The sequence below is a fragment of the Lissotriton helveticus genome, chromosome 8 (assembly GCF_964261635.1).
Source record: "Lissotriton helveticus chromosome 8, aLisHel1.1, whole genome shotgun sequence".
Classification (NCBI taxonomy): Eukaryota; Metazoa; Chordata; class Amphibia; order Caudata; family Salamandridae; genus Lissotriton; species Lissotriton helveticus.
The window spans coordinates 6,372,649-6,394,447 of NC_136069.1; the positions used below are offsets into that span (position 1 = coordinate 6,372,649).

Below are 21,799 nucleotides of genomic sequence, written 5' to 3' on the forward strand. Positions count from 1 at the left end.
GAAAGCTGTTCGACCAGTTGATCCATAACGCGTTCCCCAGCGTCCCCGGCTGGTAGTACCTGGAGGCGAAGTCTCGGCATTTGCTGTTTTCTGCGGTGGCGAACAGATCTACGTCTGGAGTTCCCCACCTTGCGAAGACTTCTCCTAGTACTTCGTCGTTTATGACCCATTCGTGGTTTTCCTGAATCAGTCTGCTCAGTGCGTCTACCTGAACATTCTGCACACCTGGCAGATGGGTGGCCGTTATCGTCAGTCCTCTGGCCAGAAGCCAGTGCCAGATCGCCTGCGCCTCCTGCGACAGGGTGCGTGATCTCGAACCCCCCTGCTTGTTGAGGTAATACATCGTGGTCGTATTGTCCGTCTGTACAAGCAGAGAGTTGGTCTGGAAGGATGGGAGAAAGGCTTTCAGAGCCAAGTGAACAGCTCTGTGTTCCAGGAAATTGATGTGGTACGTGGACTCCGTCGGGGACCACGTCCCTTGAATCTGTAAATCTCCGGAGTGCGCTCCCCAGCCCTGGAGAGAAGCATCCGTCACGATAGTCTGAGTGGGAATGTCCTTGTGGAAAGGAACTCCTCTGAGGAGATTCTCCGCTGAACACCACCACTTCAGAGACTAAAGAGCATGCCGAGACAGTCGTATCTTGTCGTCCCAAGATCCTCTCCTCTGGTCCCACTGATCCTCCAAGCACTCCTGCAGCGGTCTCATGTGCAGCCGCGCATGCGGCGTGAGGAAGATACAGGAGGCCATCGATCACAGTAGAGAAGACACCGTCCTCACTGTCGTAGATGGAGCGGTCATAAGAGCCTGAGCCTTCCGAAGGAGCGATAATCATCGCTCCTCCGAAGGAGACACGCTTGCTGACATCGTATCGATGGTGGCTCCCAAGTACTGAATGCATTGGACCGGAGTCGGGACAGACTTGGACATGTTGATGTGCAACCCCAGCTTGTTCAATAGAACGCACGTCTTCTGGAAGTGCGCTTGAGCTTCCGAGAAGGAGGAGGCCTTGATCAGCCAATCGTCCAGGTACGGGTAGACAAACACCTTGTTCTTCCTCAGGTGTGCCGCTACCATTGCCATGCACTTCGAGAAAGTTCTGGGCGCAGACTTCAGCCCGAATGGAAGTACCGTGTACTGATAGTGATTGGTGCCGACTTGAAATCGCAGGAACTTCCTGTGTTTGAATGCAATGGGCACATGGAAGTACGCATCCTGTAGGTCTATAGCACATAGCCAGTCTCCCTGTTGCATTGGGCCGGACTATGGTCCCGCCGAACGGCCGGTATTTGCAGATTCAGTGGTGAGGAGTGTTACGGGGCATTGTAGGCTTTGTGGACCGCCTAGCGATATCCTTTTTTTTTTCTCCTCTTTTATGAATTTATTATTTGGTCGTTCTCTGGACTTCCCGGATTCTGGCATTCATCACAGTACAGGGACGAGAAGAACCGGTAAAGCGCTTGTAGCGCACTATATTTACATCGTGTTCTTCTTATATATTCTATTGGTGTTTATGTATGTATTTCTTGCCCTCCAGGCAAATACTTCTGTGATCTTGATCTTTTTACCACACAAGACCTTTTTGCCCAGAGGTGTGTTTAGTTAGGTAAGAAGTGCAATCATATCGCTATATAGGTCCTTATCAGTGTCATACCAGAGGTATATCTCACATCCCTCACTTCTAGGCCATATTGGATATCCATAGTTTCACGGTCACATGTGGGTTTCCAGAAGATGTCCTACTTGCATTCATTGACTCCCTCTTGTGCTCTCAGGTAAAGGTGGTTGATGTATTGACATTGGGAATTTGTAGGATGACTGTTGTTGTATTAACCCATGATTCTTTGTAGCTTCATCTTCTGAAGGAAGCAAGAAGAGAGCAGTGTCCGAAGAGTCCAGTGTTTTGTCTCCCCCTACTTTCCTTGTTTTGTTCCCTCCTTTCCCTCCATGGCACCCTTGTGTCCTAGTGTTTGATAGGCACAGGCGGTGTAGGGGGAAGGGTTGGGGTTGTCGTCGGCTCCTGGCATTCCTGCGGAAACCACATCCAAATCCTTACATTAATAAAGCATTCTTATTTTTTTGAATGCACCCCTTTTTTTTAAAGGCAAACACGATGTATTTAAAAAAAATAGGAAGCATTTAAGTTTCATTTTTTAAGAGTAGGCAGTGGTCCTTGGACCACTGCAAGCACTTAAAAAATATTTGGATCAACATTTACAGAGGAGATGGGGAGCCCAACCCATTTGCGAATGGTTACCACCACCCTTGAAGTGTCAGTAAAAAATGAATGTTTTGCAACCGTAATTTGGTCGCCAAACTTTCATACATCCCACTGCAAATCGCTATTAGAAAGGGACGCCCTAAACACGCCGCTCCAAATACCGAATCACTAAACACAAATTGCAATTCCATAACATGTTACCAAACCGCAATTTGTGCGATGGACATACGGAAAAAAAAGCATTTTTGCGGTTGGTAACGGCCTGATTGTGTGAATCGGACCGTTATCGACCACAAAAATGCTTTTATACTTCTGCCCCATGGTGTTTGAGTTGGATTTAGTCGTTGTTGCGTAGGCGCAGACAGAGGACCACGGCCTTCTGGTGGAAACCAGATACTTTTCTAAGTAATTCATTATTTTGAGACTTCCGCATCCCCTCTCCCTGTCCCTCACACACCATCACTTGGACTGAGAGGCTGGCAGATGCTGCAGGCCAGAGTCCAAAAATACAGTTGAAAGTTGCACTTCCAATAGAAGAGAAATGCCTACGGTCACACCATTAGGACTCTCTGGTTTGAGGTCAGACTTACAGGGACTCCACAGGGGTGAACAGCGGGGTCAACCTACAGAAGCACACCTTGGCCAAGGCTAGTATCATACCCTCAGAGGAGTCAACATTTAGGAAAAGAAACACAAACCCATGTAGGACTTTCCAACAAAAAATACCAGTGCACTGTGCACATGTAACTAAATATTTAGAGTAATTGGAGGAAGGAACATTGCAGAGGGCCAGCCATTGGATAAGCCTGTTACGTTTAAAAATGTGCTCTCCACCACCAGACGGTAACCCTACAACATCCTGACACATGAGAAGGCTTCTAATGTGCGTACCCACCCACTAGTCCAATGATCAGCCCTTCAATACGAAGAGAAAGAATATATGGAAAAGTCACCATTGGTGCAGTAGTGCATGAGCTCATGGATCTGGGCCAGGCGCTTGGTGGTGACGCTTGGGCGCGACGATGTGAAGTGAAGCAGCTCCATCAGGGGAAGTTTCTCCAACATCTTTCGCTCAATTTTGGCAGGGTCGGGGTCATCTGGTATCTGAAAGAAGAGCAAGACACAGCAGAAGTTACACAATGTTTAGATGCCACCTAGAACTTAGCCAACTGTCTCAATCTGCCTCCTCTGGTTTCAGGGGATGCCATCCTGTCACCAGAAGCAGAAGCCATCTGATTGGATGGCTGTCATAGGAAGAAGCAGGGGAAGAGACATTTTACACCCACAGTGTGAACGTTGTACTGTTCCATGACTCGAGCATACGTCACCCACAGGACTGGAGGACTGTGGTGGTGAAGGGTGGACAATGGTCTGCAGGCTGCGGAAGTGTTGGGGCTTCTTAGTTTTTTCACCTTGTATCACCTAGTCAGCCTCACGGGAAGGGCTGGCAGGATAAACAAAAGCCGCCTTGAACAATGTTGTATTTCACAGCCGATACTACTTTAACCACTATAGAGCGGTGGTCCAACCTGGTGGATTCCTCTGGCCTTTCCACGTAAGGTCAGCACTTATAGCCCTGTTTAAGATGAACACTAATAGAACAGATGACCTCGATGTTGCATTACAGCCCTCCCTCGTAGACGCCTTTGGCCTCAGCTTGCAGCTCTGGTTCATAGCGGTTCCCGGGAGTCTTCAAAGGACCACGGCTTGCAACCTACCTGGTTTGTAGGGGTCCCCATGAATCTTCAAAGCACCTTGGCTTGCAGCCCTCCCTGGTTTGTAGGGATCCCCATTAATCTTCAAAATACCTTGGCTTGCAGCCCTACCTGGTTTGTAGGGGACCCCATGAATCTTCAAAAGACCTTCGCTTGCAGCTCTGTTTGTAGGGGTCCCCATGAGTCTTCAAAGCACATTGGCTTGCAGCCTACCTGGCTTAGAGGGGTCCCCATAAATCTTAAAAGGACCTTGGCTTGCAGCCTACCTGGCTTGTAGGGGTCCCCATAAATCTTAAAAGGACCTTGGTTTGCAGCCCTACCTGCCTGTTCCCCAACAAGCTGCTATATGACTTGAGCCTACACCCAAGCCTGATTCATCTTCATGCAGCCCTACCCAGGCTCTTGGCTTGCAGTTGTGGTGCTTCCCCTTTTAACATCTGAAAACCCCAATGAATCACAATCGAAAGCCATGGACCCCCGGCCAATTTCTGCAATTAGAGCCTCAACAATGATAGACAAACATACACAAACACCAAATGAACTGAGCACATCTAATTTCTTCTACAACTGAATATTTAATTGTGAGAGCAACTGCACACCGGTTTAAGACCTAGGTTTCAGAAGTGGTACTCTGCCTGTGGAAGTATTTCAGAAGTGGTACCCTGCCTGTTGAAGTATTTCAGAAGTGGTACTCTACCTGTGGAAGTATTTCAGAAGTGGTACTCTGCCCGTGGAAGTATTTCAGAAGTGGTACTCTGCCTGTGGAAGTATTTCAGAAGTGGTACTCTGCCTGTGGAAGTATTTCAGAAGTGGTATTCTGCCCTTGGAAGTATTACAGATGTAGAACTCTGCCCATGGAAGTATTTCAGAAGTGGTACCCTGCCTGTTGAAGTATTTCAGAAGTGGTACTCTGCCTGTGGAAGTATTTCAGAAGTGGTATTCTGCCCTTGGAAGTATTACAGATGTAGAACTCTGCCCATGGAAGTATTTCAGAAGTGGTACTCTGCCTGTGGAAGTATTTCAGAAGTGGTATTCTGCCCTTGGAAGTATTACAGATGTAGAACTCTGCCCATGGAAGTATTTCAGAAGTGGTACTCTGACCGTGGAAGTATTACAGAAGTGTTACACTACCCGTGGAAGTATTTCAGAAGTGGTACCCTGCCTGTGGAAGTGATACAGAAGTGGTACTCTGCCTGTTGAAGTATTTCAGAAGTAGTACTCTGCCTGTGAAAACATTTCAGAAGTGGTACCATGCCCATGGAAGTATTTCAGAAGTGGTATTCTGCCTGTGGAAGTGATACAGAAGTGTTACTCTGCCTGTGGAAGTATTTCAGAAGTGGTACCCTGCCTGTGGAAGTATTTCAGAAGTGGTACTGTGCCAGTGAAAACATTTCAGAAGTGGTACTCTGCCCATGGAAGTATTTCAGAAGTGGTACCCTGCCCGTGGAAGTATTTCAGAAGTGGTACCATGCCCATGGAAGTATTTTATGAAGTGGTACCGTGCCCGTGGAAGTATTTCAGAAGTCGTACCGTGGCTGTGGAAGTATTTCAGAAGTGGTACTCTGCCTGTGGAAGTATTTCAGAAGTGTTACCCTGCCCGTGGAAGTATTTCAGAAGTGGTACTCTGCCTGTGGAAGTATTTCAGAAGTGTTACTATGCCCATGGAAGTATTTCAGAAGTGGTACCCTGCCTGTGGAAGTATTTCAGAAGTGGTACTCTGCCTGTGGAAGTATTTTAGAAGTGGTACTCTGCCCGTGGAAGTATTTCAGAAGTGGTACCCTGCCAGTGGAAGTATTTCAGAAGTGGTACTCTCCCTGTGGAAGTATTTCAGAAGTGTTACTCTGCCCGTGGAAGTATTTCAGAAGTGGTACCCTGCCCGTGGAAGTATTTCAGAAGTGGTACCGTGCCAGTGGAAGTATTTCAGAAGTGGTACCGTGCCCGTGGAAGTATTTCAGAAGTGGTACCCTGCCCATGGAAGTATTTCAGAAGTGTTACTATGCCCGTAGAAGTATTTCAGAAGTGGTACTCTGCCTGTGAAAACATTTCAGAAGTGGTATTCTGATCGTGATAGCATTTCAGAAGTGGTACCTTGCCCGTGAAAGTATTTCAGAAGTGGTACTCTGCCTGTGGAAGTATTTCAGAAGTGGTACTCTGCCTGTGGAAGTATTTTAGAAGTGGTACTCTGCCCATGGAAGTATTTCAGAAGTGGTACCCTGCCCGTGGAATCAATCAATCAATCAATTTGTAAAGCGCGCTACTCACCCGTGAGGGTCTCAAGGCGCTGAAGGGGTGGGGGGGTTGGGGGGGGGGTGCCGCTACTGCTCGAATAGCCAAGTCTTGAGGTGTTTCCTGAAGGTGAGATGGTCCTGGGTCAGTCGTAGGTGTGCGGGGAGGGAGTTCCATGTCTTGGCTGCCAGGTAGGAGAACGATCTTCCTCCGGTGGTGGTTCTGCGAATCCGAGGGACGGTGGCGAGGGCGAGGCTGGTGGAGCGGAGCTGGCGGGTGGGAGTGTAGAATGATAGGCGGTTGTTGAGGTATTCGGGGCCCGAGTCATGAGTCATGAAGCGCTTTGTGTGCGTGGGTGAGCAGCCTGAATGTGATACTCTTGCTGACGGGGAGCCAGTGCAGGTTTCTCAGGTGGGCAGATATGTGGCTGTGGCGAGGGATGTTGAGGATGAGTCATGCGGAGGCGTTCTGTATGCGTTGAAGGCGTTTCTGAAGTTTGGCTGTGGTTCCTGCGTACAGGGCGTTTCCGTAGTCCAGTAGGCTGGTGACGAGGGCCTGGGTGACCGTCTTTCTGGTTTCGGTGGGGATCCACCGGAAGATCTTTTGGAGCATGTGCAGGGTGTTGAAACATGAGGACGAGACTGCATTGACTTGCTTGGTCATTGTGAGGGAGGAGTCCAGGATGAATACCAGGTTGGGTGCGTGGTCCGTGGGTATCGGTGCGGTGCCCAGCGTCGTGGGCCACCAGGAGTCGTCCCAGGCGGATGGGGATTGTTCGAGGATAAGGACTTCCGTCTTGTCCGAGTTGAACTTCAGACGGCTGAGCTTCATCCATTCTGCGACATCTTTCATTCCGTCCTGGAAGTTGGCTTTGGCGGTGAGGGGGTCTTTGGTGAGGGAGAGTATCAGTTGGGTGTCGTCGGCGTAAGAGATGATGTTGATGTTGTGTTTGCGTGCGATGGCGGCGAGGGGGCTCATGTAGATGTTGAAGAGGGTAGGGCTGAGTGAGGAACCCTGGGGTACACCCAGATGATCTTGGAGGCCTCAGAGCGGAAGGGTGGGAGGCGGACTCTCTGGGTTCTGTCGGAGAGGAACGATGTGATCCAGTCTAGGGCCTTTCCTTGGATCCCAGTGTTGTAGAGGCGGGTTATTAGGGTGCGGTGGCAGACAGTGTCAATGGCTGCCGAGAGGTGGAGGAGGATGAGGGCGGCTGTCTCAACGTTGTCCATCAGGGTCCTGATGTCATCGGTGGCTGCGATGAGGGCGGTCTCGGTGCTGTGGTTGGCTAGGAATCCGGACAGGGATGGGTCGAGCGAGTTGTTTTATTCGAGGAATGCTGTCAGCTGTTTGTTGACGGTCTTCTCGATGACTTTAGCCGGGAAGGGGAGGAGAGAGATGGGGTGGAAGTTCTTGAGGTCTTTGGGGTCCGCTGTTGGTTTCTTCAGTAGGGTGTTGATTTCTGCGTGTTTCCAGCTTTCAGGGAATGTGGCTGACGTGAGGGAGTTGTTAATGACGTTCCGGAGGTGGGGTGCGATGATGGTGTCGGCTTTGTTGAAGATATGATGAGGGCATGGGTCGGAGGGGGAGACGGAGTGGATGCTGTTCATGACGCGGGTGGTGTCTTCGGTGCTTATGGGGGTCCATGCGTTGAGGCTGGAGGTGGGGGTCGTTGGTTTGGTGGTTGGCGGCGGGGTCTGGGGTCCGAAGCTGTCGTGTATGTCTGTGATCTTGTGGTGGAAGAATGTGGCGAGGGAGTTGCAGAGGTCTTGTGACGGTGGGATGTCGATGTTGCTGGTGCTGGGATTGGAGAGCTCTTTGACGATGCTGAAGAGTTCCTTGCTGTTGTGGGCGTTGTTGTCCAGCCGCTCTTTGAATGATGTCCTTTTGGTGGTGCGGATCATCTGGTGGTATTCGCGGGTGGCGCTCTTGAGGGCTGTCATGTTTTCTTGTGTCCGCTTGTGGCGCCAGGCTTTTTCGAGGGTTCTGCACGATTTCTTTGCGATTTTGAGGGCGTCTGTGAACCATGCGGTTTTTCTATTGCTAGTCTTGCCTGGGGGGGGGGTTCTTCAGAGGGGGGAGGTCGTCGGAGCAGTTGGTGATCCACTGTGCGAGGTTGTGCGCTGCGTCGTTGGTGTCGGGGGTGTTGGCAGGTGGGTTCTGGCTCAGCGATGCGGTCAGTTGGTTTGTGGTGACTTTGCTCCAGCATCTGCGGGGGATCTGTGGTGTCTGGTGGTGGGAGGTGGTCTTTTTGAAGGTGAAGTGGATGCAGCTGTGGTTGGTCCAGTGTAGTCCGGAGGAGTGGCTGAAGGAGACGTGGTTGCTGGCGGAAAAGATGGGGTCGAGTGTGTGGCCGGCGAGGTGGGTGGGCGTGTCCACCAGTTGCTTGAGTCCGAGGTTGGCGAGGTTGTCGAGCAGGGTGGTGGTGTTGCTGTCGTTGTTTTTCTCCTGGTGGAAGTTCAGATCCCCTAGGAGGATGTACTCTGGAGAGGCTAGGGCGTGCGGGCTGATGAAGTCGGCGATGGTCTCGGTGAATTGTGTTCATGGGCCCGGGGGTCGGTAGATGAGGGTTCCTCTGAGGGTGGTCTGGGAGTCGGTGTAGATCTGGAAGTGTAGGTGTTCGGCGGCGGTGAGTGTGTCTTCGGCATTGGTCGTGATGCTGATGGTGTTCCTGTAGATGATGGCAACTCCTCCTCCGGTTTTGTTGACGCGGTCCTTCCGGGTGATTTTGTAGCCGTCCGGGATGGCTATGGCGATGTCGGGGACCGAGGAGGCGTTCATGCAGGTTTCCGTGAAGAAGGTGACGTCTGGAGCTGTTGTGTCGAGGAGTTCCCAGAGTTTGATGGCGTGTTTGTGGACGGAGCGGGTGTTGAGTAGGATGCACTTGAGGTGGTTGTTGTTGTCGTTGCTGTGTTTGGTGGGTGGGGTGCAGGTACGGAGGCAGGTGAATATGCAGGCTTGGCAGGTGAAGCGTCCATGGGTGCGCTTCGGGGTGGCTTGGTAGCAGGCGGGTGGTCATCCGGTGTTGAGTGCGTTGAGGGCGGTGGAGTCGTATCTCAGTCGGGCAGGTTGGCTTCGGCGGGGGCCAGGGGTTCTGGCGCTGGGCGCGGTCCAGGCGCGGACGGGCGCAGACGGGCTTGCCTTTGGTGCGCCAGCGGCGCAGCCGCACAGTGGCCTCCATTATGAAGGGGCGAGGGAGGAGCAGGTGGGAGGGGAGCGGTGGTCCAATCAGGTAGGGGGGGCGGGCCGCAGGGGAAGCAGCGGCGGGAGCGGGAGGCGGGAGAAAAAACGGCAGGAAAGTAGAGGCAGCAAGGGTGGTGCTGATGCGGTGGGGGAGCGACCTGGCCTGTGAACAGGGTCGAGGGTATTTCAGAAGTGATACTCTGCCTGTATAAGTATTTCAGAAGTGGTACTCTGCCGATGGAAGCATTTCAGAAGTGGTACCCTTCCCGTGGAAGTATTTCAGAAGTGGTACCCTGCCCGTGGAAGTATTTCAGAAGTGGTACTCTGCCTGTGGAAGTATTTCAGAAGTGGTACTCTGCCCGTGGAAGTATTTCAGAAGTGGTACTCTGCCTGTGGAAGTGATACAGAAGTGTTACTCTGCCCGTGGAAGTATTTCAGAAGTGGTACTCTGCCTGTGGAAGTATTTCAGAAGTGGTACTCTGCCCGTGGAAGTATTTCAGAAGTGGTACTATGTCTGTGGAAGTATTTCAGAAATGGTACTCTGCCCGTGGAAGTATTTCAGAAGTGGTACCCAGCCTGTGAAAACATTTCAGAAGTGGTACTCTGCCCTTGAGCCCCTCCTTTCATCCACCACTGAAAGAAGGCCCATGGTTCTCAGCCTAATGGGATTCACCCTTGTGTCCCACATGGCTAGTCCAAAGGTGTCTTCAGATCATCCTGCAGCAGGACACGGAGTGCGGCGTAAGATTTTCAAGGCAAACATATGAAGTAGCCAAAACCTTTCCTGATGGGCAACACCTCTGTGTGAACAGCAAGCACACACCCAACATAACCAACCCAGGGGACTTACTAAGTGAGATACCTGTTACATGGCACAGTACTATGTGGAACCAGCATGCGTGTGGATATAAGGCACCTTGCATTAGGTATGTGACTCTGCTTGATCTGTGCAGTCCTTCTGGTCATCTGCTGAAGCTGCCATTACCATCACCACCTCAGAGGTTTGAGAAGCACCCTCACCTTCACCTGGAACTTCTTCTGGGAGAGTCTATCGTGGCAGTTCACCAGCTGCGGCCATTTGCTCAGGGTGGGTTTCTGCTCCGCACCTTCGACCAGCAAGGCATTGTAAAGGTTCTGAATAAAACAAAACAAGACACCAGTCAAACATTTTACTTCTTGGAAAGTTTCTACTTCAAAGCACTTCATCATACCCCAGCCCTGGCTCTGCGTTGCCTCAGCCTAGAGCCGCCTCTTAGCACAACATAACATAACGTGGATTTGCAAAGCACACGTTCACCCAAAGGCCTCTTGGTGCTGAATAACAGATGTTTATTGTTACCCAACTCAATGGTACTCATTTTATCGACCTCAGTAGGATGAAGGAGGTTTATACCTGTGACCATAAGGTCAAACGCAGGCCCCTAGAGTGGAGGCATTAGTCCACTGAGCCACCAGACCCAGCGGGGTCAGGCCAGACCACCTGCCCGGGAGGAGGACATCAACATGCTGACATTGTTTGATTACACAACTGTAGAGGGTCTTCCCTCTGTGGACGAGGACTACTTTTTCACAATGAAGCCAATGTCTGTGAGGCCATGTGCAGCTCTGCCCTCCACAGGGACCCCCAAGAGGCAGGACAGCCTTCCTTCTACTAACGGTGATCGCACACATCTCCGTCCATCCTCGAACAGACACCAAGGATCCGGACTGAAGAGCAAAGATCCACCTGGTAATGATGAATGGACTCAGACTTGCAATTTCATAGAATAAAAAAACCTTGCGAGTTTTAAAAAAGGGTGCCAGGGCCAGTAGCCATCTGCAGCAGGACAAATGGTAAACGTCTTTTACAACAACTGTGTTACAACGCATGTCATTACCCCGCATTTTTACTCCGCAAAATCTATTACACCACAGGGTTTTACACTGCGAACCATTACAACACATTCCCCATCACAACGCCCCAGTGGAGTTAGAATAGTAAATTGCGTTGTAATGGACAATGCGTTGTAATGCATTGCATTGTAAAGCCCTGTGTTGTAAAAGATTTTGTGGAGTAAAAAATGCAGGGTAATGATGCGTGTTGTAAAAGATTTTGCGGAGTAAAAAATGCCGAGTAATGGTATGCGTTGTAAATGCGAGTGGGGTAAAGTGTCATATTCAGGACAAACTGTTCCTGGAGCTGCAAAGGGCTGAGTGGGGAAGTGTGTTCACTGGCCCCATTCCCTATCCCTGGCCGCCACTCAAGCTTTTTGGAAGAGATATAAGCTGTTTTACACAGTATTGGCATTACCAAATACATATATACAGGTTGGTGCTCAGTTTACAGGGTCCATGGATCCCAGTTCCAGATAGAATTGTCTAATGTATTTATTTATAAATTGATTTGGAGGAGATTAACTCGAGGCACTGGACCTCTATGGCCTCAAGAGAAAGTTCATGTGTAACATTGTGAGTTAGTACTCCTCCTCAGTTCATTTGGTGTAAAAGTAGTCAAAGGGACCATTGAGTCAAGTTGATAGCAAGAGCATGTTTTATTTATCTTTAGATAAACAGTTTTTCAAGAAATCCACCATAAAGGTTACATCCTTAATCCTGTTTAGGATCACACTGAAATGAGACTAACAGCCGACACGTGTTTCGCCCGGTGGCTAAAAATAGGCCACGGCTTTTTCAAGGCTTATATTTTCAAAGTAGCAGCACATCGTATTTCTATTAAGAATTTAAATTCAGTAGATTTTCCTTAATATAAATACGGTGTTGGCTGTTAGATCTTGAGTGTCTCAGGAAGATCTTGAGTTTCTCAGGGTTCTTGTGGGCCTGATGAAGACCTTGGATCTAGGATGTCTCGGGGGTATCGTATAGTTTCTTACCTGTCGGTGTAGTTTTCCAGCTTGAAGAATATTCTGGATTCACTATGCTGTGCATTATTCCGCCATCTAGTGGTTGGGTCAGGAATTGTAGTATTTCTTCTCTTTTTCGTTGCTACGTGTGAGGTGCGTCTGCTATGCGGCGTGTTTTAAACTTATTACTCTGATACTTTTTTGACTCTCTACTGTGTGCATTGTGTATTGGGGGATAATTGAATTGCAATGATTTTTTAACAAAATTCTTACCTCGGGCAAAAACTTCTCTTGCCTATTCCTGTCCATGCTCGAGACGCCCTGGTCCACCGCAGCCATTTAGGCTGATTGTTGTGGAGGGCGCCTCAAACGCTTGTAGGGAAGTACTCACTTCCGGTTCTTCGGCTGACCGCCATCTTGGTCGGCGGTCTAGCTGTTTGGATACGGGTATTTTAGTGGGCCATGGTGCGGGAGCGCAGCGGACGCGCCGGCGGCGCGCCGAAGGCGCGCCAAAGGCAAGCCCGTCTGCGCCTGGACCGGGCTTAGGGCCTACCCCCTGGTCTTTCTTCCATCAAGAAATCAGAACATCTATGCTACTCGAGAGATGTTCTCATGGGATTGGACCCGTTGAAGGGAAAGGCTCGATGTCAACGAGTCCTGCCCAATCACCCATCCAGGGGGAGGGCAGGCTTCTGTTCTGCATGCTTGGCTCTACTCCCGAATATCATGGACTATCGGAGCCAGTTGCCTGCTCTATCACCAGGCAATACGATAGAGAGGACCTCTAGTGAGGAAAAGCCAATTTCCACCCCGAATAATAATATGGAAACTGCTGCACAGACAGGGACACCGGAGCCAGTTAATAATGGGAGGAAGAGAAGCCTGGAATGTGGCCTGCTTAATGTCAGATGACTTCCCAGACACTCAACGGAAATACAGCTGCTAATAGAGACCCATAACCTGGATGCTCTGTTCTTAACTGAGACCTGAACCGTGGTGGGGATGGAGCTGGAACTGGAAACAGCATGTCCATTGGGATATAAGGCCCAGCATAGGCCCAGGACCAGTGGTAGGGGAGGTGGAGTGGGAATTATCTTTAGAGAGGAATTGAATTTTAGCTTTCTGGACATAGATGATATCCACTGTGCAGAGCTTCTAGGCTTTTCAGCCAGGGATGATGCAGGCCAGATTGCCTCGGGCATGGTATGCTACAGACCCCCAGAACTGGTTGATGTCATTAGTAATATGGCACTTACACACACCCGGCTAAGAGTGCTGGGGGATTTTAACCTATGGGTAAATGGCAATATGGATACAGCTTTTTATAATGTAATTCAATCCTGCGCCAATCTGGGGATGAGACCACATTTTAGACCTGATTTTTGCACAAGAGGGCCTTGTTAGCGTGGGGGCAACTATGCCAATGGGGTGGACAGATCACCACCTCATTATGTTTAGTATCCAAAGTCTGGATGGCTCAAGACATGGAGATGGGAAAGTGAGGATGCTCCTGGGGCGCGACTGGAGGGGTCTTCTCAAAAGGAGAGTAGAGGCGAATGGCCCTGTGTTTCACATGGAGGATCTGTTTAACTCTGGAAAGGAGATAACAGAGCATTTTATGATTATTTAATCAAGAAATTGGATCAGGTCACCCCAGTTAAAGTCATCAAGAAAAGGGGAAATCCATCTGCCCCCTGATACACGGAGAGACTGAGAAGTCTGAAGCTCTCGTGTAAAAAGGCAGAGAAACAGTTGAGGAAGGGTTTTTCGGAGGAAGACCGAGCCAGCTGGAGGTGTACAATCATAAAATATAAACTAGAAATCTCCAATGCCAAGGCAGAATTTTTCGCATCCATTATATTAAAGAGCACCAACAAATCTAAGGAAATTTTTAAGATAGTGAAAGATCTGACCAATCCAGAATGCACTATGAGTAAAATTAAACCGTCCCAGGAACTGTGTGATGGATTGGCACGTTTTTTTCCCGGAGAAAATAAATAAAATCGTGGAAAGCATGAAGGAACAACTTCCATCTATCCCAGCGGCCCAGACGGGGGGGGGGGGGGGGTTAGAGGATTAAATGAGGGGGGCACTACTGACATAGTCGCTCCCGGGATTTCCCTGGACAAGTTCCCGATTCCATCAGAGGAGGAGTTTGATAGGGTGGCTCAGGGGGTCTCTTCTGGCTCCCCTTTGGACCCACTACCCCATAGGCTGATGAAGGAGTTTGGGATAGAGATCTTTCCCATCTTACAACAGCTCTGCTGTCAGTCTATTGACTCAGGGATTGGGCCTTTGGAATGGAACGAGCTGTTATTACCCCGCTCCTGAAGAAACCTACCCTTGACCCGGGCAGTTACAAGAACTACCGACCGATCTCCCTCCTGCCTTACCCCGTCAAGATCTTGGAACGCTGGATTAGCAGGACTCTGTCCCAATATTTGGAGACAAATAACATCTTAGAAGCGGAACAGTTCGGTTTTCGCCCGGGTCATGGGACAGAATCAGCTTTAGTGGTGGTGCTGGATGAGCTGCGGATGCGGATGGACACGGGCCTGTTGGATCCGGCCTCGTGGCGTGGTCCTACCCCTCCCGCATGGCGGGCCCCGGACGACATCGGCCCTCCACCCAGCCCGGGTCGGCCTCGGGCACACCTCTGCACGACCTACAAACCACCAGATTCGCCACCCGGCGGCCCACAACCACTGACACGGCACACTCGGGCCGCCCCAGCATTACCGGTCCGGTGCCCACCCCGGACACTCATTCCAGGCCCGACGCCATCTTGGGCCCATCACGTCACAGACACGTGGTCCCGGCCCAGCCGCGGCCACGGCCCCAGCGAGCCCGCCATCGAGGCACCAAGAGCCCTCTGGGTGGTAGAGTGGCCACTCAACCAGAGACAAGGAGAGGGGAGTTTCGATGGCTCCCCAACCGTCCTGCCTGGTTTCGATCGGCCTCCGGCCTCCCTGAGCGCGGGCTCCACCCCCTGCTGGGTGTCTGGACACCATCATCCCGGCCCCTCTGACCCCCAGGCGAGAGGGTCCGGACATCAAAGGACTTCAGACCTATATCTGGGCCAGCCCCGGGGTAGGACGGGAGTTGTATCCCGGAGTCGAGAAGCCCTGCTGACGCTGTCGCGGCTGACCCTGAGACGAACTCACCTTGCTGTTCTACCTGGAACCTGCTGGCGCTGCCGCGGTCCATCTTCGCTGTAACCACCTTGGAGCCTGCTGGCGCTGCCGCGGTCCATCTCTGCTGTAACCATCTTGGAGCCTGCTGGCGCTGCCGCGGTCCACATTCGCTAAACCATCTTGGAACCTGCTGGCGCTGCCGCGGTCCACACTCGCTGAACCATCTTGGAACCTGCTGGCGCTGCCGCGGTCCACACTCGCTGAACCATCTTGGAACCTGCTGGCGCTGCCGCGGTCCACACTCGCTGAACCATCTTGGAACCTGCTGGCGCTGCCGCGGTCCACACTCGCTGAACCATCTTGGAACCTGCTGGCGCTGCCGCGGTCCACACTCGCTGAACCATCTTGGAACCTGCTGGCGCTGCCGCGGTCCACACTCGCTGAACTATCTTGGAACCTGCTGGCGCTGCCGCGGTCCACACTCACTGAACCACCTTGGAGCCTGCTGGCGCTGCCGCGGCCCAACCTTCCGGGACCCCCCAGCTCGAGGATTGAGAGCTGTGCGTAGAGTCTCCTGGCAACCGACCATCTATAAGACTGTCCCGCTACCTTGCCCCTTGTCACGAGACTTTCCAGATCTCGGGATCTGCTGTATATATTGAAACGATACTTATTGCCAGATAAAGATTGAAAACTCTATCTACGTGTGGTGTACATTTGTAGTGGTGTGATTACTCTGCTGTACGATTCTAGGAGAGGGCCCTCACGTCGGAGGCCTCTCGACATCGCTCGGTCCCTTCTCTGAAGGAGGGTTAGACCTAGGGGTGGTCAGTCAGACACCTTCTGCCTCCCCCGGGTTCGCCTTTCTAACATTGGTGGCAGGCGCTGCGATCCGAGCCAACGCAAAATCGTACAGAGAGTGATCTACCCGCTACGACGGAAAAACACACAGAGACCATGACGACCCAAGGAACCAACCTACCTGCCGAATTCCAGAAAGAGAAGATAGAAGAATACAGCCACAAAGAACTAAAACAATTCTGTAAAGACATGGGTATCGCTACCACTGGCCTGAGCACAAAAGAGGACTTCAAATCGGCCCTACAAGCCTGGGTGGAAACCCGAGACAGACCACCCCAAGGGGAGAATAGCCCAAACGGGCAACAGGAAACCAGCGCACCCCCGACGGGGGAAAGAACCGCAACACTAAACGCGGACCTCATCTATGAAGACGCTCAAGAACGAGAGCGCAACCGGCTACACGAATTGGAGCTTGCACGACTCCAGCTAGACGGAGAACTCCAGCTAGCGGAGAAAAAGATAGCCCTCGAGCAACTACGGCTGGAGGGGGATCTAGAAGAGAAACGGAGACAACGTGACCTCGAAGAAAAACGACTAGCATATGAACACGAACGAGGCCTGAGAGAACTAGAAATCAAAGCCAAGATCAACGAAGATAGCGCAGCCGGGGCCAAGACCTCGGCCCCTCCCGTGGACACCAAGGTTCACCTACCGAAAGATGTAGTCAAAGAATACTACAAGAACGATGATATCCAGCAATGGTTCAAAGCCTACGAGGTGGCCATGACCGCCCATCGGGTGCCCCTGAAGGATTGGGGCGCCGGCCTGTGGGGAAAGTTTGTCAACGAAGGGAGGGACGCCTTGCTGGAACTCCCTGACACCGAAATGACCTCTTATGAACACATGAAAACGGCCCTACTCACGCGCTGCGGACTCACCCCCGAAATGTACCGGCAGAGCTTCCGAGCCTGTAAAAAAATCCCCGGTACCACTTGGGTGGAATATGTGAACTTTTTTAGCAAAGCCTTCGAGGGGTGGGTCAAAGGCAGTCAGGTCACTACCTACCAGCAGTTGGTCGACCTTATGTTATGGGAGCACCTCTCCAACAACTGCTTCATTGAACTACGACAGCACCTCCTCGACAGCAAGTTGACCGAGCCGCGAAAGCTAGCGGTCGAAGCAGATCGGTGGGCGAGCAACCGCGTCCACCGGAACACCACAGGAGAATACGGACGAGGGTCCCCTGGGAACCACCGGCCGTGAGGCGGCGGGTCTGGCATCAGCCGAGGCCGAGACCTCCCGCCGGGGTCTTCGCCCTCCTCCTCTACACCAGCCTCCAGCCCGAGGGTGGCCCATCCAGCCCGACCGGGGCCACGCCCCAACGTTACGTGCCACAGATGCCAGCGGCTGGGTCACTATGCCAATGATCCTCTGCCCCATGAACCAGCGGCCCGGCCCCACCGGGCCCCCCGGTCGACAAATCACTGCAGCTGCTCTGAGCGAAGAAAAGGATGAAGAAGAAGAGGTCCCTATGGAACCAGAAGAATGGGAGTCCGCGGCCATGTGCCTCGCCTCCCTGGGCGACAAAGACATGATTCCCCGAGACCAGATTCCGATCAACACCCAGAAGTACCGCCAGTGGGTCACCATCAACGGACGCCGGGCCGAGGCTCTCCGTGACACGGGGGCCAGCATAACCGCCGTCCGCTGCCATCTGGTGACCCCAGAACAAATCTTGCCCCACGTTCTGTGCCCTGTCCGGTCAGCGGACAATTCCGAGAGCCTGTGCCAGATGGCTCGCATCCCCTTCGAGTGGGGAGGAGTGTCCGGCATGCTGAAAGTCACCGTCCGAGACGATGCCCCGGTGGACTGCCTCCTAGGGAACAACCTGGAAAGTTCCCCCTGGGCACAGATCGAGCGAAGAGAGCATCTGGGGATGCTAGGCCTTCCTGAATGGGTTTGCGAAACGACCCGATCCATGTCCACCCGGGACGCCGTCCCAACCGAAGACAATCTGCCCGAAGAACCTGAATGGCCGGCACCTCCGCCACCCGCCACTGCCACGGCCGAACAAGAACTGGGGCCGCAGGGCCCCAGCCATGAAGAACTTCCCGAACTCGGGCCCCTTCCCGAACTAGCCCAGTGGCACCAAGAAGGGGGCCCCACCCGCGAGCAGTTCCGTCGGGAACAAAAGACATGTCCTTCCCTTGAGGGACTCCGACAACAAGCCGCCACGCAAGACACAGGAGACTCCTTGGGGTCCCACTGGATCTATTGGGACCAGGACCTCCTGTACAGTGAACAAAAGATCGCCGAGCTGGGGGCCGGCCGAGTGCTAGTCGTCCCCCTCCACTTCAGAGACTTTCTCTTACACCTGGCACATGATGTGCCCCTCGCCGGGCACCTGGGGCAGGACAAAACCTACAGCCGCCTGGTGACCCACTTTTATTGGCCGAAGATGCGCATCGATGTGTACAACCACTGCCGAACCTGTCCGAACTGCCAAGCCAGCGGAAAGAGTGGGGGGAAAATCAAGGCCCCACTCCAACCGTTTCCCGTGGTGACCACTCCCTTCGAGCGAGTAGGGATCGACATCGTGGGGCCCCTGGATCCTCCAACCTCTCAGGGGCACCGCTTCATCCTCGTCCTGGTGGACCATGCCACCCACTACCCAGAAGCTATCCCCCTCCGGACTATCACAGCCCCCGTAGTGGGTCGGGCGCTAATGGGGATCTTCTCCAGAGTCGGCTTCCCCCGAGAGGTCGTAAGTGATCGGGGCACAAACTTTATATCGAAATATATGCGGTCCCTGTGGCAACAGTGCGGGGTCGCGTATAAGTTCACCACCCCGTATCACCCTCAAGGGAATGGACTAGTGGAGCGATTTAATAGGACCCTGAAAGGAATGATCAAGGGCCTAGAAGAGCCCCTCCGGCGCAAATGGGACGTTCTGCTGCCATGCCTCCTGTTCGCCTACCGGGAGGTACCCCAGAAGTCCCTGGGGTTCAGCCCCTTTGAACTATTATATGGACACCCTGTGCGAGGCCCCCTCAGCCTGGTCAAGGAAGGCTGGGAGCTGGCCGCCTCCGATACTCCGCCCGATGTTTTCCGATAACTCTTGACTCTCCGCAACCAGACTCGGAAGTTCCGGGAACTGGCCGAAACCAACCTGAAGGCCAGCCAAGAGGAGATGAAGCGCTGGTATGATGAAAATGCCTCGTCCATTGAATTCGAGCCGGGCCAGCAGGTCTGGGTCATGTCCCCGGTCGACCCCGGCACCCTCCAGGACAAATGGACGGGGCCCTTCAAAGTGGTGGAGCGCAAGAGCCCCGTCACCTACCTAGTGGACATGGAGTCCCCCCGGAACCCCCTCCGGGTCCTACATGCCAACCGGCTCAAGCCCCACTTTGTCCGCACCGAACTGAGCCTGTTGTTGGCTACCGATGACGGAGCAGAGGACGACTCCGAGCCTCTACCAGACCTCCTGAGCACCTCCGAGAAAGATGGCTCCGTCGAGGGGGTCTCCCTCTCTCCCGCGCTGACACCCAAACAGCGCCAGGACTGCCAGAAACTGCTGGGTCAATTTGCGAACTTATTTTCCCTCACCCCCGGAGTCACCCAGTGGTGTGTTCACGACGTCGACACCGGGGACAGTCCGCCCGTGCGGCACCGAGCCTACCGAGTCCCCGACCGAGTCCGGGCCTGCATCCAAGCCGAAGTTTCCAAGATGCTAGCCCTAGGGGTAGTCGAACCCTCAGACAGTCCATGGGCCAGTCCCGTCGTCCTGGTCCCTAAGGCCGCCGCCCCCGGGGTGCCCCCGGAGCTGCGGTTCTGTGTCGACTACCGGGGACTGAATGCCGTCACCAGGACCGACGCCCATCCCATTCCCCAAGCGGATGAACTGATCGATCGCCTGGGAGCCGCCAGGTACCTCAGCACCTTCGACCTCACGGCCGGATACTGGCAAATCGGCCTCACGCCAGGGGCACAAGAACGATCCGCTTTCTCGACCCCCGATGGCCTCTTCCACTTCAACGTGATGCCCTTCGGCATGAAGAATGCTCCGGCCACCTTCCAGAGACTAGTGAATCGGGTGCTGGCAGGGCTGGAGGAGTTCAGTGCCGCCTATCTGGACGATATTGCGGTGTACAGCCTCTGTTGGGACGAGCACCTGACCCACCTCTGGAAGGTCCTGACGGCCCTCCAACGGGCCGGACTAACAATAAAAGCCAGCAAGTGCCAGATCGGACAAGGGTCCGTGACCTATCTGGGACACCAAGTGGGGAGCGGCCAAGTGGCTCCCCTTCAACCCAAGATCGACGCCATCCAGGCCTGGGAGCCCCCCGTCACTCAGACCGCCGTCCGAGCCTTCCTGGGGCTCACTGGATACTATCGGCGGTTCATAAAGGACTATGGGAGCATTGTGGGGCCCCTCACAGAACTAACCTCCAAGAGACTACCCCCGAAGGTGCACTGGACCCCAGAGTGCCAAGTAGCCTTTGAGACACTAAAGACTGCCATGTGCACCGCCCCGGTGCTCCAGGCCCCCGACTACAGCCGAGAGTTCATCGTCCAAACTGACGCCTCGGAACACGGCATTGGGGCCGTACTCTCCCAAATGAACTCTGGCGGAGTTGACCTCCCTGTGGCCTTCATCAGCCGGCGCCTGCTGGCCCGAGAACAACGATGGAGCACCATCGAGAGGGACGCATTCGCCGTCGTATGGGCCCTAAAGAAGCTCCGGCCCTACCTCTTCGGCACCCACTTCCGAGTACAGACCGACCACCGGCCCCTGCGGTGGTTGATGCAGATGCGGGGCGAGAACCCGAAGTTGCTACGTTGGTCCATCTCCCTCCAAGGGATGAACTTCACCGTGGAGCATCGCCCTGGCAACGACCACGCCAATGCTGACGGCCTCTCCAGATTCTTCCGCCTTGGCGAGGAGAATCCCCAAGAAGATGGGTGACTCTCCCCTGCCTTCAGCTGGAGGGGACGTGTGTTGGACCCGGCCTCGTGGCGTGGTCCTACCCCTCCCGCATGGTGGGCCCCGGACGACATCGGCCCTCCACCCAGCCCGGGTCGGCCTCGGGCACACCTCTGCACGACCTACAAACCACCAGATCCGCCACCCGGCGGCCCACAACCACTGACACGGCACACTCGGGCCGCCCCAGCATTACCGGTCCGGTGCCCACCCCGGACCCTCATTCCAGGCCCGACGCCATCTTGGGCCCATCACGTCACAGACACGTGGTCCCGGCCCAGCCGCGGCCACGGCCCCAGCGAGCCCGCCATCGAGGCACCAAGAGCCCTCCGGGTGGTAGAGTGGCCACTCAACCAGAGACAAGGAGAGGGGAGTTTCGATGGCTCCCCAACCGTCCCCGGATGCCTGGTTTCGATCGGCCTCCGGCCTCCCTGAGCGCGGGCTCCACCCCCTGCTGGGTGTCTGGACACCATCATCCCGGCCCCTCTGACCCCCAGGCGAGAGGGTCCGGACATCAAAGGACTCCAGACCTATATCTGGGCCAGCCCCGGGGTAGGACGGGAGTTGTATCCCGGAGTCGAGAAGCCCTGCTGACGCTGTCGCGGCTGACCCTGAGACGAACTCACCTTGCTGTTCTACCTGGAACCTGCTGGCGCTGCCGCGGTCCATCTTCGCTGTAACCACCTTGGAGCCTGCTGGC

At 53.5% G+C, this 21,799-nt stretch overlaps 1 protein-coding gene across 5 annotated transcripts in view; it reads right to left on the reverse strand.

The window, feature by feature from the left end:
- Positions 1-21,799, reverse strand: part of SPAG17 (sperm associated antigen 17) — a 1,244,773-nt gene that overhangs the window by 668,218 nt on the left and 554,756 nt on the right. For all 5 annotated transcript variants that reach the window (XM_078656351.1, XM_078656349.1, XM_078656348.1 and 2 more), the window contains 2 exons: positions 10,361-10,474; positions 3,173-3,323 (listed from right to left, as the gene is read on the reverse strand). In XM_078656351.1, coding sequence (XP_078512477.1) covers positions 3,173-3,323; positions 10,361-10,474 — 265 coding nt within the window. The remainder of the gene's footprint in view (positions 1-3,172; positions 3,324-10,360; positions 10,475-21,799) is intronic.